The sequence below is a fragment of the Chiloscyllium plagiosum genome, unplaced genomic scaffold (genome assembly GCF_037043375.1).
Source record: "Chiloscyllium plagiosum isolate Xiang-an unplaced genomic scaffold, Cpla_swu_hap1 HiC_scaffold_2, whole genome shotgun sequence".
Lineage (NCBI taxonomy): Eukaryota > Metazoa > Chordata > Chondrichthyes > Orectolobiformes > Hemiscylliidae > Chiloscyllium > Chiloscyllium plagiosum.
This window is the reverse complement of record NW_028270140.1, coordinates 13626691-13644830: the sequence shown is the minus strand read 5'-3', so window position 1 is coordinate 13644830 and position 18140 is coordinate 13626691. Positions and strand designations below refer to the sequence as shown.

At 39.6% G+C, this 18140-nt stretch overlaps 1 protein-coding gene across 4 annotated transcripts in view; it reads left to right on the top strand.

Moving 5' to 3' along the window:
• The window catches only part of pax5 (paired box 5), a 216165-nt gene that overhangs the window by 77450 nt on the left and 120575 nt on the right, over nucleotides 1-18140 (top strand). For 3 of the 4 annotated variants that reach the window (XM_087994671.1, XM_087994680.1, XM_087994665.1), the window contains exons 6-7: nucleotides 1275-1450; nucleotides 8609-8653. In XM_087994671.1, the coding sequence (XP_087850797.1) occupies nucleotides 1275-1450; nucleotides 8609-8653 (221 nt within the window). The remainder of the gene's footprint in view (nucleotides 1-1274; nucleotides 1451-8608; nucleotides 8654-18140) is intronic. The other variant, XM_087994686.1, reaches the window with a different exon arrangement.

Below are 18140 nucleotides of genomic sequence, written 5' to 3'. Positions count from 1 at the left end.
CAGATCCAGCTGCTATACAGTAAATGGGCACGTGTATCATTAAAGGTGTGTATTGAAGTAGCTGATCTCTGTATATCCAAGGAGTATGGAGCTGGTCCAAATGTATCTTACAGGTCAAGCTTTGAAATGAAGAAGCAATAAGCCAGTGAAATGGTACTATCACCAAAACATGATTGATCAATTGAATTCTATCAAAGAGAGTGGACAGCCAGATTAAGTCAGGGCTGATAGGTTCAATGAGTTAAAGCATGATGTTCATTTCAGCTTCATTTCACCAGTCTTTGCTTGTGAAATTGGTCAATCAATAGAGGTTGAAGATCATATATCGGTGACCATCTTATAGGGAATATAATCTACTCTAGGCAGCCCCTGACTCCAGCTGTCTTCACTATAATGGAGACAGAGCTGAAACTCCATCAGTATGACTGAAATGGGCTGATATCTTGGACAAATGAAAAGTATTTTTGGAACTCTGTTGATTTATCTTTTAGTCAGGTTGATTTACAGAGAAACTGTAACCATCTTGAAGGAAATATAATGATTTTGCTTCAAAATTTGTGCAATAAATATATAGCTAAAATATAATCATAAATTTTTATTTTTATTCTACCTTTAGAAATTTTTTTTTTGTTCAGTGTTTGTGGGATGGATTGGGGAAGAGAAGGCTGTTTTGTTTGATAATGTGAAAAATTAGATCATTGGTTTAGCTTTTGTGCCTGAAGGCTTTTGAACAAAAAAGTGATGTGTTTAGCTGTATTTGGAGGCTGAAAAGAAAGGTGGAGATGTGAAATTTTATACAGATGAGAGAAATGAAGAACTGGAAATCTGAAAGTGAACGCCTTGTATTCTGCTGGTTATTTTTATATTTGTATGTAAAGGAATAGTAATAGTATGGTGCCTTTAATTCATTCACTGTCAGTGTTAAGTCTCCTGTTGTTCCTCATATTTCTCTAACTGTGCTGTATAATATTTAGCAATAGAAATGATCTTTCCAGCTGCTAAATGCTTAAAAGCATTTGCATATTTGATACTGAAAATTAAACCTGCTGGATAGAAGATTCATTTCAATATTTTACAGACATGGTATAGAGCTCCTTCAAATGTTTCACTACCCACTTCATGTAGCTTAAATAAATCCTGTATAGGGCTCAAATTTCGTTTTGGCAGTGTCTAAAGTAGAAATCTCTAGTAGTCCATCAATGTGTCCAGCTCTGTTTTCTCCTGTGCCTTTTAACACATTATGCTAAATGCCTCTCTGTGTCTGTTTTGTCAAGGTGCTCAGGAAAACCCAATGCACAACGGACACTCCCACCCAAGCCGGGATTTTCTACGGAAACAGATGAGGGGCGAACTCTTCACACAGCAGCAGTTAGAAGTGTTAGACAGAGTCTTTGAAAGACAGCACTATTCAGACATCTTCACAACCACAGAACAGATCAAATCAGAGCAGGTGAGAATGAAAACACTTTCACACAACCTCCCTCATTAATGAATTGAGATGGGCCTTGCTACAGTGGACTTTGGAGGCCAGAAGTTTGAATCCCTCTTCTGTCAAAGACGGTGATGCCAACTAATAGCCAGAAAAAGCCAAAGATCTCAAGTGAAATGAATTTGTCAGTTTGGATTGTAAGTGGGTTGAAAATCTCTATATTACATAGAAATAGAGCACAAGAGCATGAAAAATGTGGAAAAGCTTGTTCATCCCAGTTACTCGTGGTGGAAGGATAGTGAGTGGGGTAGGCAGGGGGTGTTGAATTGAAAAGGATTGAATGAATAAAGGATGGGGACCTCAAAGCCGTGCCTAAAAGGTCCAGTTTGTCTTTTATATGGAGACACCATTAAAACAGGAACAGTGTAGAACGAAGGAGTGATTGATAAACATCCTTGAGTGACAATTGGGTTTCATAGAAAATTAGGAACCAGAGTAGGCCATTCAGCTCCTTGAGCCTGTTCCTTGCTCAGCTTCGTTTACCAGCTTTCGCTCATTCGCCTTGACACTTTTACCTAATAATAAAAACTCAATGGCTAGAATCTTCCCCTCCTGAAAAGTGGCAGGGAAGGTGGTAGAAGGGAAAGATAATTGGATGTGTTTGCCATCACAGAAATTAAATTCAGGGTAGGGAGACCCAAGATCGACTTTCCTACCTTGCTACCAATTGGAGCTCTTAAGTATTCAATGAACACCGTTGTCATGATTAACTCTAACCCCTGCAGGCGAGAGCAGTGGCAGCCTTGCAGGGGAGTGAAACAAAGTGGCCTGCTTGCCGAGTTGACATAAGGACTGGATCTGACCCAATCTAGGGCTGAGTGGAGAAATAAATGGGCCCTTGTGTAGGTTTGGCCCCTTGCCCCTACACACCCATTCCCTGCGATCCCCACCTCCACTTGTGCAAAGTCACATATCTTGCCTTGCTGCTCCTGAATTTCTGCATTGTTGTACCAACAACACCATTGCTGCACCAGGAAACGACGAGCCAAAATCCAACTCAGTGATTGCATCGGTGCCTAATAGACACATGTCATGGCATCCACACTGAGAATATAAATCGGAAATTCCCAGCCAATAAACCTCAATCTTAAAAACTGCAGATGTCTCAGCCCCAATCTTAGAAACTGCAAATCCCTCAGCTTCCATAGTCCTTTGGTGGACGAGACTTCCAGATTTTCACTCCCTTTATGAAGAAGTACTTCCTCATTTCAATTACAGATGAACTACCTTTATTTTTAAGATTATGTTTCCTGATTGTAGGTATTTTTGATCAGAGGAGGTTATTTCTGTATTTTTTGAGATCTTAGTTCAAGAGAAGCCACATTCATTAAACTTATATTTGTAGAGTCGTTAAGCCCTATTATCATTTTTGTGACTTATGTTGACTTTCTCTTTAAAACAAATTAGCTAATTATTAAATTAATTTGATCTTTAATAAGACAATTAGACCATAAGATATAGGAGCAGAATTAGGCCATTCTGCCAGTTGGTCATGACTGATATATTTCTCAACCCCATTCTCCTTCCTTCTCCCTGTAGCCCTTGGTCTACTTATTAATCAAGATGCTATCTATCTATGTCTTAAATACACTCAATGATTTGTGCCTCACAGCCCTCTGTGGTAATGAATTCCACAGATTAACCTCCTCAGGCTAAAGAAATTCTTATTCCTCTCAGTTCTTCAGGATTGTTCCTTCATTCTGAGTCTGTGCCATTGGGTCCTGGTCTCCTTTACTGGTGGAAACATCGTCTCCACATCCAGTCTATCCAGGCCTCTCAGTAGTCTGTAAGTTTCAATGAGATTTCATCACCACCACATCACCATGCACCACCCCCACAACCCCCAAATCGTTCTAAACTCTATCGAGAACAGACTGAGTCCTCACTCTCCTCATATGACGAGCCCTTCATTTCCGGGATCATTCTTGTAAACCCCTTTTGGAATCCCAGTGCCAGCACATCTTGCTTTAGATATGGATATGGAGCCCAAAACCACTCTCAATATTCCACATGCCATCTGACCAGGGCCTTATGCGGCCTCGGAGTACGTCTGGTCTTCTAACCTAGCCCTTTTGAAATTAATACTGACATTGCATTTGCTTTCCTAATCGTTAACTGAACCAATACAAGCAGTTTTGCTTTTCTCTTGGAAGTAATACATCAAACCTGGGATAAGTAATATAGAAAACGAGAATTCTAGAAGATGAATTTTTATTTTCTCTAATTGTCTGGACACATCAATTGGTGGAAGTGCCACATCATTCACTTGCATTAAATAAAACTTGAATTTCTACTTGGTAATGAAGATATAATCACCTCACTGTGTTAATTTTAAAATAATTTAAACTGATCATTTCAGGTAGCTTTGGCCTCTGTCATCCAATAGTGTTAATTCACCATGCTGGCCACAGTCTGCTATCCTAACACAGGACATCCTGTCAGAGTTATTCCATACAAGTGTGAGAGTTGACAACTCTCCAGGACTGGAGTCTTCAAGAAATGAAAATTGACCTCCAGGACCCTACTGTGTCCAAACCTGCAGAAAAATCATAGGAACAATGACATTTTATTGTCACTTCCTTTGAACATTTCTCTTCACTTGGTATAAAATTATTGAAAAACTAAAACAAGTGCCTATTTAGCTGACAAATAAATATCATCCAATTGGGTAGTGAGATTGTTTTGCTTTCCAATTGGCATAGGAAAGCAGTGCATCACAAAGAGGCCACTAATGGCTGTAGTGTGGGGCAAGTTATGGGATGAAACTTCAGGAATAGAATTAATCACAGTTGCTGACAATAACAAGGGCCCAGTATTTGGAAGATTTCCTAAGAATCCATACATGTAAAGGTCCTGCTTCTCTGAATAGTCGGACCTTATTTTAAAAATACGCAGAAGTCTTGAGTAGTTTGAGTGCTTGATCAATTGTGGTTGGTTTGAAGGAAGGTTGCCTGACCCCAGTAATTTATTTTCTCTCCGACCTTTCTCCTGCTTTTGGGGGAGGAAGGGGTTAAACTTAAGTCAAGATGTCAGCTCCTAGATGATGTCCAAACAAAAATTTAAGTCATAGCGAATGCAATTAGAATAAGCCTCAGTAAAGACAGGTTTAGCAACTTATCCTTTCTGCTCAACTGAGTGGAGGAAGACAGCAAGATTACCATTGACTTTCCTCATTGGGGTACAATGTTTCCTGATTTGAAGTGATTCCCTTCTTGGTCTAGGTGATCTTATTTCCAAACCTTGCCATGAGCATCATGCTTGGCTCATGTAACCACTGAATTTAGCCAATCCCAAATTTATGTCTCTTCTATGCATGCTATAATGACTGTTAGAATGATTCCTTGTGGCATGGTAGTTTAAATTGACTGATTTTACTGGTAACTTGGACAACAGGCAACTAATCAGCAAGTTTCTGGGGGGGATCAAAAACTCTCCATGAGTAAGGCAAAGAGAATTGAAATGGGGCATTCAACATAAAGTTGGGTAACTGCAGATACAATGAGCCCAGTCACCTGGAAACCAGCATATCAGGAGGACCAGGATGGGATTTTGGAAAGCTGGCCAGAAGACAGCCCAATAGGTTTTGCCTTTGGCTTTATAGAGTCATACAGCACAGAAACAGACCCTTCGGCCCAACTTGTCCATGCTGACCAGGTTTCCTAAACTGAAGTAGTCCCATTTGCCTGCATTTGACTCATAGCCTTCTAAATGTTTCCTATCCATGTACCTGTCTTTTCATTGTTGTAATTGTATTTGCCTCTACCACTTCATCTAGCAGCTTGTTCCATGCACATGACACCCTCTGTGTGAAAACATTGCCCCTCAAGTCCTTTTAAATCTTTTCTCTCTCACCATGATCTTATGCCTTCTAGTTTTGGACTCCCCTACCCTTGAGAAAAGGCCTTCGCTACTACCAAGTCATAGAGATGTACAGTACAGAAACAGACCCTTCGGTCCAATTTGTCCAATACCTGAAATTAATCTATTCCTATTTGCCAGCGTTTGGCCCATATCCCTCTAAACCCTTCCTATTCATATACCCATCTGAATGCCTTTTAATGCTGTAATTGTACCAGGCTCTGCTGCTTCCTCTGGCAGCTCATTCCATACACGTACCCCACTCTCGGTGTGAAAAAGTTGCCCCTTAGGTCTCTTTTAAATCTTTACACTCTCACTTTAAACCTATGCTCTGTCGTTTTGGACTGCCCAGTGACCCTCATGATTTTATTAGCCTTTATAAGGTCCCCTCTCAGTATCGGATGCTCCAGGGAAAATAGCCCCAGCCTATTCAGCCTCTCCCTATAGTTCAAAGCTTCACCCCATTAGCAGTTGCATAAATGATTGCACAAAATAAGATGGTGAGAGTCAGCTTGGCTCAGTGGGTAACATTCTTGTCTGAGTCTGAAGGATGTGGGTTTAAGGCCATTCCAGAGACAAGAGCCGATTATCCAGGCTAACACTTAGGCGAAGTACTAAGGTAATGTTTCATCTTCTGGATGAGATTTAAAGGCAAGGTCCCTTCTTCCCTCACAGGTGGATAGAGCAGGTTCTGGTGTCCTGCTGAATTATTTATACTTGAACAACATCACAATATCATAAAACATAGAACACCAGATACTGAAAATCTGAAACAAAAAAAGAAACTGCTGGAGAAACTCAGCAGGTCTGGCAGTGTCTGTGGAGAGAAAGCTGAATTAACATTTCGTCTCCAGTGACCCTTCTTCAGAACATATCAAATTATCTGCTCCCTATTTGCTTGCTCTGTGCGAATTAGTTGCCTTCTTTTCATTATGACCACCCTTCAAAACATTTTAAATAACTGAAGCCACAAGATCATGAGGTGCTATATCAATGCAAGTATTTATTTATTCTAACTACTATTGCTTAGGAAGGTAGTGACAGGGTGAAAAGAAGAAAAAACTTGCCTTTCGTACTGACACCCGAAGCAATATTAAATAGTTGTGTTTTTTAAGAAACGTCACAAAGTGTGGCAACCAGTTTCTGCAGAGCGAGGTTCCAATAGACGTAATACGACAATGATTAAGTGATGTTTGTAGAGCAATAACTACTTATTAAGATTTGTGTGAGCAATTCTATTGCAAGATTGTCATTGTATTAGTAAGATTGTGATTGTAGAATAGAGTGATGCTAGTGATCACACCAAAAGAAGGTAATTGTCAAGTAAGCTTTTGAAAGCAACTTTACATTAAAATGATGTCAGTGATTTTACTGGAAGGTGATAGCAATTATGCATTTAAAATAATATTTGTTATATAGTGGGTTATTGTTTAATGAGGGAAAGTGATTGTACAGGAAGATGATGCCAAGTTCACTGTAAATTATGGTGTTTTTTGCAATAAGGTAATCGTTTGATTTTAAAGCAAACTGATGGCAAATGAGATGAAACAAGTAACCGAATAAGATAACATGTCAGGAGGTGTTTCACAGGAGTGAATATCAAATTAATTTTAACATTAGCCCATATAAGGCTGTATTTGGATGCTTTGTCAAAGAAGTAGGTTTTAAGGGGGATTTTAAAGGAGAGAGAACTAGAAAAGTAGACAGTGAATTGTAGAGCTAAAAAGCTGAAGGCATGACCACCAATGTTGAAGTAATTAAAGTTGGGGATGCTCAAGTAGCCAGTGTTAGAGGGCCGAGGAGATTTGAGGGTTATAGAGCTGAAGTTGACCGCAGATGTATGGAAAGGGTGAAGGCAAGAATGAAAACGAGGATGAGAATTCGAAAGCCAAGGCACTGCTGGAGCAGGAACTGATGTAACTCCACAAGCACAGGGGTATTGCATGAAGAGGACTAGGCACAAGTTAGGTCAAAATAAGAGTTTGGTGATTATACAATGAGCTGAAACAAGTAATGTACTGCAAGATTGTACTATAAAATGTACAAAGTTAAAAATCACACAACACCAGGTTATAGTCCAACAGGTTTATTTGGAAGCATCAGCTTTCAGAGCGCTGCTCCTTCAATAGGTGGTTGTCCTGATGACCACAACCACCTGATGAAGGAGCAGCGCTTCGAAAGCAAGTCCTTCCAATTAAACCTGTTGGACTATAACCTGGTGTTGTGTGATTTTTAGCTTTGTACACCCAGTCCAACACCGGCACCTCCAAATTATAAAATGCACAATATTGTACTATAGGTTTGTGGTTATTGTACAATAAATAGATAGAACTGAGTACAAAATGATTATTTAGCTATTGTACTGTAAGGTGCTGCAAATAACCAGCAAGAGAATGAAGTGATTTTTACAGTATTACTGTCCTGCTATATGGTTATATATTCAAATATGGGGATTTTCCAGTAAGATGGTGATGTGGCAATGTGTTTAAGTGATTTGCATGGTATGATAGTTGACAGTAATAAGCTAGTGATTGTATCGTTACAATGATGTAATGATTGTACACTAAGAATATTTTTAGGTTATACAGCGTGGTTGCAATATAAGACAATGCTACCCACACCAAAACTTGGCTTTCATTCTGGCAGCACCTGTTTTAAATTTCCCATCTTTATTTTTAACTTCCTCTATGACAACCCTTTTTATGTTTGTAACATCATTTATGGCCCTCTGAGATATCTGGGCTCTGCACACTCTTTTTTGCCGTCCCACCTTTGACAACCTTCAGTACTTTGAAACCAAAAGAGAAAATGCTGGAAAATCTCAGCAGGTCTGGCAGCATCTGTTAGGAGAGAAATGAGCTGACGTTTCGAGTCTAACTGACCCTTTGTCAAAGCTGGGTCAGTTAGGCTTGAAACGTCAGGTCTTTTCTCTCCTTACAGATGCAGCCAGACCTGCTGAGATTTTCCAGCAATTTCTCTTGTGGTTTCAGATTCCAGCATCCGCAGTAATTTGCTTTTATTCAGTACTTTGAGCTGCTGAGATGCTAACCTCTGGAATTTCTTACCAAGACCTCTCTACTTCTCTATCTCCGTCTTACCTCTTTTTAGGTACACGCAGTGCTTTTAGGGAGGGCATTCAAGATGTTGACCCGGTGACAGTGAAAGAACAGTAATACAGTTCCAAATAAGGATGGTGTGTAGCTTTGAGGGGAACTTGCAGGTGATGGTATTCTCATATATTTACTGCCCTTGTCCTTCTAGGTTGTAGAGGTCATGGGTTTAGAAGGTGCCATCGAAGGAGTCTTGGTGAGTTGCTACAATGCATCTTGTAGATGGTATATACTGCTGCACTGTACATTGGTGATAAAGAGAGTGAATGTTGAAAGTGGTGGATGGAGTGCCTGCCAATGTCCCAGATGGTGTAGAGCTTCTTGAATGTTTTTGGAGCTGCAACCATTCAGGGAACTGGAGCCTGGTGCTGCTTTTGTTTGATGTTCCTTTGAAATGCCTTAGAACATTTTATTACATGAAAGGTGTTATATAAAATTTTTAAAGCTTTTTTTACAGAAAAGCAAAGTAGCCATAGTCCTACGTGACTGTAGGGTTGATCTCTCATTATATAGAGAGAGCTGACTGGTAATGGTTTGACCTGAGGGTCACCGTGCCTCAGGTGAGGAAAGAATTAGAATTAGAATGAGCTTTATTGTAACACTTACTCAAATGAATACAGTGAAAAGTTTACAAGTCACCGCCTATGGTGCCATCTTAGGTACAAAAGGACCTAGGTGCAGATTGTTAAATTCAAATTCTTAAGGGGAAAAGAACATTTTTAAAAATGAGAAAGTCCAGCATTATTGATCATAGGAATAAATTAGAAAAATAAAGAAGTAAAAAGTTCAGAATACCAGTCCTTCCAACCCAGTCTACACCAATACCTAGCCTCTAGTCCACACCAGGCCTTGACTCCAGACTTCATAGGGCTTCACCTTGAGGTTGTCAAGTTTGGGAGAGATGCTCTGGAGTCATCTTGAGGCAAGAAGTTCACACTGAGGCCACGCTGGGCCAGGACACTGTCACACCGGGCCTGCACTGAGCCCAGGAGTTTGAGTCCCCGCTGAAGCTGGGAGTTCAGGACATCACCGTGAAGAAAGAAGGAAAAAAAGAAATGAGGAAGTAAAAACAGGAAAAAAAAAGAAAAGAAACAGAAGCAGCAGATGAGCGCCAGTTGAAGATTCCGACTCTGTCACCATCTGGAGAGTCTTTCATGGTAACCTCAGCTGGTGTGGGAATTTAACCCATGCTGCTTTTGTCATTGCTATGCACCACACACACTCTGCACCTCAGTTATATAGCCCACTGAGCTGATCACCCCCATTACTTTTGCCTGTGTCTCCAGTGCTAACTCATTTTTAAAGCAATATCATAATCCATAGAAACCTCCTCTAACATTGATGCATAAGTTTCATGTACTGTACCTGTTAACTTGTTCTTCACGGACATTATCCAGTTTTCCTTCAGCTACTCCATTTGTTTTGCCATTTTCTCAAATATCATTAGTATACTCCATTATCCCCCTTTAAATAGTCCTCTACAAATTTAAATATTTTTATACAGGACTTTAGATTATAACTAAGATTTTCCACATCATAGCTGCCTTTGACACCTGAAGCATTTTTTAAACCTTCACCCTCCTAATTTGGCATTCTTTTTTCAATTCCATCTCTTTATCCTTTTCTCTCTTTTATCTTTAGTTCCAGCCTCATGAATGCTCTCCCATCATATTTTTACCTCTCTTTGATGTTCAAGTCTTTTAAGGTCCATTTCCCTTTTCATTTCAGGCTGCTTGAGTTATTTCTTATGTTCAAGCTGCTTTAACTACAGAATGTTTGCTAACTCAAGTGATTCACCAGTTGGTGTACTTTGTCCCCCTTGTATTTCTTCTATTCTGTGATACTTTGCCAATATTTCCATTAATTCTGCTTTCTTAGCCATGACAGGAAATTGCACTTCTAACTTATTTGCCAACTCTATCAGGTTGGCTTTTGTTAAGTCTTATAAATCCAACAGAATACCCTTTTCAACTGTAGGATGGTTTTAGCTGTTACCAATGCCATCTTGTACAGTATGAGAAACCAGGTATCGGCAAATTAATTTAAAGGATAGGCCAATAAAGATACAATGGGAGACATTTAAGGGGGCATTTCAGAATATATGGAACGAATACTTGCCAGTGATTAAGAAAAATTCCTTGGTACAGCTCCACCATTTGTGGTTAACTGGAAAGGCAAAGAAAAAACATATAATTGTTCAAAGGTGGGTAGCAGGTCAAAAGATTGGACAGTGTGTATATATAAACAAAGCAATGGTGTAAGGGGCAACATATTGGTATGGGTAGAAAATTGGCTAGCTCACAGGGAGCAGGCAGTAGGTATAAATGGGTGATTTTCAGTTTGGCAAGGTGCAGTGAATGTTGTGTCAAAGGGAAGGGTGCTGGAACTTCATGTGTTTATAAATATGACTTGGATGAAGGGGTGGAAAGCATGATTTACAAATTTGCTAACAATTCAACGATAGGTAGAAAAATAAGTTTTGATGGGGACACAAGGAGATGATAAAAATATTGAAATTTTATGTGTGGGCGAAGATGTGACTAATAGAGATTAATGTGGGAAAATGTGAAATAGTCTATTTGACAGAAAGAGAATAAAAAGGAAGATTCTTGTCTAAATGTTGAGAAACTGCTGAGTTATGAGATAGATAGCGATCCGGGTGTCCTTGTGCATGAATCACAAAACACTAGTCTGCAGTTACAGCAAATAATTGAGAAAGCCAACATAGAGTCATAGAGATGTACAGCATGGAAACAGACCCTTCGGTCCAACCCGTCCATGCCAACCAGACATCTCAACCCAATCTAGTCCCGCCTGCCAGCACCCGGCCCATATTCCTCCAAACCCTTCCTATTCATATACCCATCCAAATGCCTCTTAAATGTTGCAATTGTACCAGCCTCTACCACTTCCTCTGGCAGCTTATTCCATACCCGTACCACCCTCTGCATGAAAAAGTTGCCCCTTAGGTCTCTTTTATATCTTTCCCCACTCACCCTTAACCTATGCCCTCTAGTTCTGGACTCCCTGACCCCAGGGAAAAGACTTTGCCTATTTACCCTATCCATGTCCCTCATAATCTTGTAAACCTCAATAAGGTCACCCCTCAGCCTCCGATGCTCCAGGGAAAACAGCCCCGGCCTGTTCAGCCTCTTCCTATAGCTCAAATCCTTCAACCCTGGCAACATCCTTGTAAATCTTTTCTGAACCCTTTCAAGTTTCCCAACATCTTTCTGATAGGAAGGAGACCAGAATTGCACGCAATATTCCAACAGTGGCCTAACCAATGTCCTGTACAGCCGCAACATGACCTCCCAACTCCTGTACTCAATACACTGACCAATAAAGGAAAGCATACCAAACGCCTTCTTCACTATCCTATCTGCCTGCGACTCTACTTTCAAGGAGCTATGAACCTGCACTCCAAGGTCTCTTTGTTCAGCAACACTCCCTAGGACCTTACTATTAAGCGTATAAGTCCTACTAAGATTTGCTTTCCTAAAATGCAGCACCTCGCATTTATCTGAATTAAACTCCATGTGCCCCTTCTCAGCCCATTGGCCCAGCTGGTCCAGCTCCTGTTGTAATCTGAGGTGACCCTCATCGCTGTCCACTACACCTCCAATTTTGGTGTCATCTGCAAACTTACTAACTGTACCTCTTATGCTCACATCCAAATCATTTCTGTATATGACATAATGTTACCTTTTATTTTGTGAGGGGAATTGAATACCAAAGGATGGAGGGTTATGCTTCATATGCACACCACCCTCTTTGTGGAAAAAGATTGCCCCTCAGATTCCACATAAATCTTTCCCCTGTGCCTCTAGTTTTGGACCCTTCTATCCTGGGAAAAGACTTTGGCTATTCACCTTATATATGCCCGTCATAGAGTCGTACAGCATGGAAGTACAGTTTTGTCCAACCAGTCCATGTCAAACATAATCCCAACTAAACTAGTCCCAATTGCCTGCTCCTAGTCCATATTCATCCAAACTTTTCCTATTTGTGTGCTTATCCAAGTGTCCTTTAAACATTGTAACTGTGCCTACATCCACCACTTCCTCAGGAAGTTCATTCCACATACAAACCATTCTGTGTAAAAAATTTGCCCGTCATGCCTTTTTTAAATCTCTTTCCTCTCACCTTAAAAATGGTCCCCTAATCTTAAAATCCCCCATCCTACAGAAAAGACAATTACCATTAACCCTTTTTGTACCCCTCATTATTTTATAAACCTCTATAAAGACAACCCTCAGCCTCCTACACCAAATGCCTATTTCACCATCCTGTCTACCTGTGATACTACTTTCAAGGAACTATGTACCTGCACCTCTCATTTGCCAATACTCCCCAGGCCCTACCATTAACTGTGTTGCTCTTAAAATGTTGGTGATACTACAGAACAATAGTGTGATTAACAATAGTGATGAACACAATACAATGTGTTCATTATATAATTCTGATTATGCAATTAGATTCTCATGATTTCTTTCTTTAGGATGCTATGGAGTAGAATGGTGTTGATTTTGCAATAAGATTATGTTGATTGTATAGTCAGATTCCATTTGGTGTACAGTAAGATGTTGCTTATTATATATAAAGTTACTGTCAGTTGTACAGTAGGAGATCAAGTGGACTCTGATGGTGATTACAGGTTTCTATATAGTAAAAAGCTGGTGATTTTATAGCATTTTGTATTGAATGTAGCATCAGAATGTTGATTTTGCAGTCAGATGTTGATTTTTGCAGTCAGCTGATGATTATATTGTAGAAAATGTGTGCTCATTAAACAGGAAAATGCTGTTTTACTGTAAAGGTACTTAGAGTAGCGTAATGTTGATTTTACAATGATGCAGCAGGGCAGGATGATGCAGGTGATTGTATGCTGGATTACTTGTGATTTTACAGTAAGATGTTGGTGATTTGTATGGTAGAAAACTGGGAACATAGGAACAAGGAATCATGAACATGCACCAAGGGGATGCTGGAAATGTTTCCTTTATGATACAAATAAAGCCCTACATCAGGAAGGGCTTTTGCCCGAAACATCGATTCTCCTGCTCCTTGGATGCTGCCTGACCTGCTGTGCTTTTCCAGCACTACCCTCTCGACTCTGATCTCCAGCAGCTGTAGTCCTTACTTTCCTGCAGGTTCCGTCTTTGGTTGACACAACCTAATTTTCAACAAAACTGATCTCACAAAAAAATATCTTCCCTGGACATATCATTCAAGCATTTTCTTAGCTTACATAGTTTAGTTTGTGCATTTGTTGTTTCTTCAGCCAATTTCAGAAACACTTTTCTGTCTGAAAAGCTTCATTCCACAAATTGATCTACACTGCCATGATTTTGTGGCCATAAGAGTTTAAAAAGGTTTTTAACATTAACTCTCCAACTATGAGAGAAGTCAGAAAATCTTCAAAAGATCTAGCAAACCAATCCTGTTTTAGATTTGAGTCCCATTTTCCATTATCTATCCACCTATGTACAAAGACTCATTGCTTCTTATCTGGTACTTTAACATAAACTCTGAAAACTCTGTCCAACTATCCACCGCATTGTATTTTGTCTCTTATTAGTTCATACTTTGGTTTATTGTCAGTCGTCATAATGTTCAAAATCATGAAGACGTGCGTTCCTGGTTCAATTTCAAGACAGTTCTGTGACCTCCATGTTATTATCTATGCTATTTTTCACTACAGCCTCTTCTACATTTATATCTGCCAGGACTGCTATTCCAAGCTCTCTCTCTCTTTTCTCCTTTTTCTTTTCCTTTTCTTTTTCTTTTCTTTTCTCCCCATATTTGGTGGCTTTTTCTCCAGACTTAATTTTATTTTGATGTAGCAGTCACTTCTGAATTATTAGTATTTGCAACGCACTTTCTTATTTTCCACACTTGCACCCCATTTGGCTAGTTGGTGCAGCTCACTTCTTGACCATTTGACCAATAGTTAAACTTGCATGAACTTTTTCTGTGTGGCACATGATTGTTGCGTCCCTTCAATCATTACATCCCTCTGGAGTATATACCATCTGAGTACACACCCTAGCTACTTGGCTGTGGATGGAATAACTCCACCCTTTGTGTCATGATCACTCCTACATTACAATCAACCAGCTGATGCATCACAGTTTTCACCTCTGAACCTTCATCTCAAAGCACATGAGCATCTGAGATGCCTTGTTTACTTCTATCCTGTGTTTAGAGCCTGAGATAATGTAATTAGGATCATTATCCTGCAACCATCTGGAGTGAAGTCTGAGCATGAACTACCCATCCATTTCAGGGTGGCTGTCAACTTGTTGTCTGGTTGATCAGTCAAAATTTCATTCAACACTTCATCAATCATTATGATACCCCACAGAGTACGTTGCTGAAAAGACCTTCACTGCAGTTTTCATGATCACGATGTTCATGTTTTCATGGTTTTTTCTGAAACTGTTACTGGCAAATTGCCCTCCAACATTGTGAGAGTTCCAAGTCCAGTCCCTATTCATTTCTACAGACTTTTGACCATAAGACTCCTCGAGACCTTATGTATTAATGTAGAAAGGCTAAGTACAATTTTAGCCAATCTGTTTTGTATATTGTAGAAGTGGAATCACTATCTTATCTTGCATTAATTAAAGGAATCTGCAACTAGCACATGATTGAAACGTTTTGTTACCAGTATAATTTATTTAGATTTATTGTTACTTTCTTGTCTTCCTCATCGTGTCATTTTGCTTTGAGCAGCTCATTGTATGATAATACATGAAAGCATTGATTGCTCCTTGGGCATTTGTGGGATTAATTTGCCTAGTGTTACATTTTAAATTTTGTCTGCTACTGTAATATCCAAATGGGCAAGAGGTGCTTTAATCCTTCCACTGTATTGACCCCTGTGTCCAATTCCTGGAGTATTTTGAAACCTGGCAATCATTATAACTTATATTCTTTGCATCATTGTAGAATATTTCATATGCTCACCCATAAAGGAAGTGTATTTTCTTCAGGAATTCTTTAAAGTGAGCAGACCTCTAACCTAACAGGACCACAACTTGAACGCAAGTTAGAATGAGCAGCTTATTTATTTGAGATGTCTTAGCATAGTTCAGCAAATTAAATGCTGTACTTGTGCAGGAATCCCCAAATTGTATAAACGGTTGACAAAAGTTCAGAACTTCCAGCCCTCCTGCTCGGCTGGGTTTAAATTGCTCTGACATTGGGACTGGTTTCTGTGGTAGATGTACCCAGGATAACTTGCACTTCAATAGTGTTGGGATCAATACCAGGACTGTTTGATAGGTTGGAAAGGATTTAAACTAACCAAGCAGGAGGATGGAAACAAAAACAGAAAAAAAACTGTAGAAACTCAGCAGGTCTGGCAGCCCTCTAACTGAGAAAGCAGAGTCAATGTTTCGGGGTCCAGCAATCCTTCTTCAGAACTGACAGTCGTTCAGAAAAGGTTGGGTGTATATATGCTGGGGACAGGAGTGCAGGGAGGTGGAAGGAGTTAACAATAGGTGAAGATAGAGCCCAGTGAAAGAGAACAACAGTTGGGGCAGACCAAGGAATGGATAATGATGAGCGTGGAAGAAAGAATAGCTGCTAAGGGGAACCATTAATGGGTGGAAATGGGTTGGCTGTGATAAAAGCAGCCCATATGACAACAAGGCCTGGTGTATGGGTGTGAGGGAAGGAGGTGGAGAGAAATGCAAAGGCCCTAAAATTATTAAAGTCAATATTGAGTCTTGAAGCCTGCAGGGTCCCCAAGGAGGACGTGACATTAGGAAGAGGCAATGCAGCAATGAACTTTCATTAAAATAAAAAGCTTCTGTGGCTCCCCCTACCCATCAATTATTTCATCCCAATGTTAGGATTTAATTCTTGCTGCATTTAAGTCCAGCCAATATGCCACAATGGGAATAACTATAGATGATGGTGATTCTGTTAGGGATGTAAGCAATTGCAGAGTGAGGTGGCAGTGAGTGTGTAGTACAGCAACAAATTATATTCCTATAGAACCTTTGTAATTTAATAAAAATCCCCATCAACCTTTACAAGGGACAATAGAAAACAAAATATTAGGATGTGAGTGGCCCTAGAGTGGTATCTAGTCACTAGTGCAGTTGAATGAATACAGAAAGTTAAAGGGCACCCTACAAGAAGTTAGTATTAATGATTGTAGAGTAAAATGGAAGTGATTGTATTGTAAGATGGCCACAGAACCACAAGATAATAGCAATAATTGTAAAAAAAAGGTTGTAGATAATTATAAAACCAGGTGATTTTCACAGGAGGATCTGTGTACTGCACGGAATCATTTCCAGCAGGACTTGCATATTTCTACAGTAAAATGTTTATAGTGGGTGGATAATCCTGTAAATTGGTGCTTATTTTAAAATTGGATGTGTGTGCAGCAAAACATTTTAAAATGTATTTTAATAACAGCAGTGTTGAAGGTGAACGATTTTTGCAGTAAAAATTCTGTATGTGATTAAACAACAAGATATCAATGTACTTTGATTAGAATGTAAGATAATTGTGCAGCAAGATGATTGGGACTACATTATAGAAAGGTGACCGTGATTGTCTAAGTACACTGTTTTAGATGATTGGCAGTTGTGCCTTACTGTGTGATGGTGGAACATTGAAAGGCAGAGATGTCATCAGAATTTGGCAAACATACATGTGCTGGAAGATGTTACCAGGCTGACGTTTGCTTTTAAAGTTGTGTTCAAATCCCTCAAAGTGCAGCCAGCCTGGGAGCCAATGTAAAGTTGACAATGAATGACCAGAACTTCATGCAAGTTAGGTCACCAGGCGGCAGAGTTCAAATCAGTCCATGTTTCAGGGGGAGTCAGAGTGAGAGGATGTTCAGGAGCACATTGGAATATTTAAATCAGAGTGATCTGAGGTAAGGCAGAAGCAGACATTGTTACAGAGATGAAGTAGGTGGTCTTCGTGATGGGGGAGATTATGCAGCTGAAAGTGCACCTCTGATTCACATAAAACATCAAAGTATGGTTTGATGATTTCAGCTGAACACAGTGGTTAGAGAGAGAAATGCAATAGTTGGGGAACAGTTTTATGGAGTGGGCCAAAATGACTAAGTTGTAGGCAGTATGGGAGGTTTGTGGGATTATACAGTGAACTGATATGTGCCTGTACAATGAATTCTGAGTGGTTATACTGTGGGGCATTGGTGAAAGTACTGAGAGATGTGGATGAGTGTACACTGTGCTTGCTGTAGATTGTACTGTCAGATTCTAGTGATTGTACAGTAAGATTAAGAAACTGCAAAACTGAAAGATTTCCAGGATTGATTAGCTTTTGGTAAGTTGTTGCATTTCTATTATTTTATTACAAGTATTGATAATAACGGAAATGTCCATTATCAGTGAGCTTGGCTTCATCTTTCACCCTTGATTATCTGTCTGCATCGATTCATCAATTGATTGCCATACCATTTTTGCTCACTGTCTTTCAGAAAGCCATGGTGCTGTTAAACAAGAAACAAAAATCTGAGGGAACGACTGCTTTTTTTATGTTCCCTGTTAAACTTTAAGTTGAAATAATTACTTTCAAAAGAACTAAACTGGTAAATAATGCAATTACTTCTATCTGGACAAAGTCTGGCATGCTGCGGGATGTAGGTTCAAGAATTAAATCCAGATTTAGGAGAAATTAAAATTAAA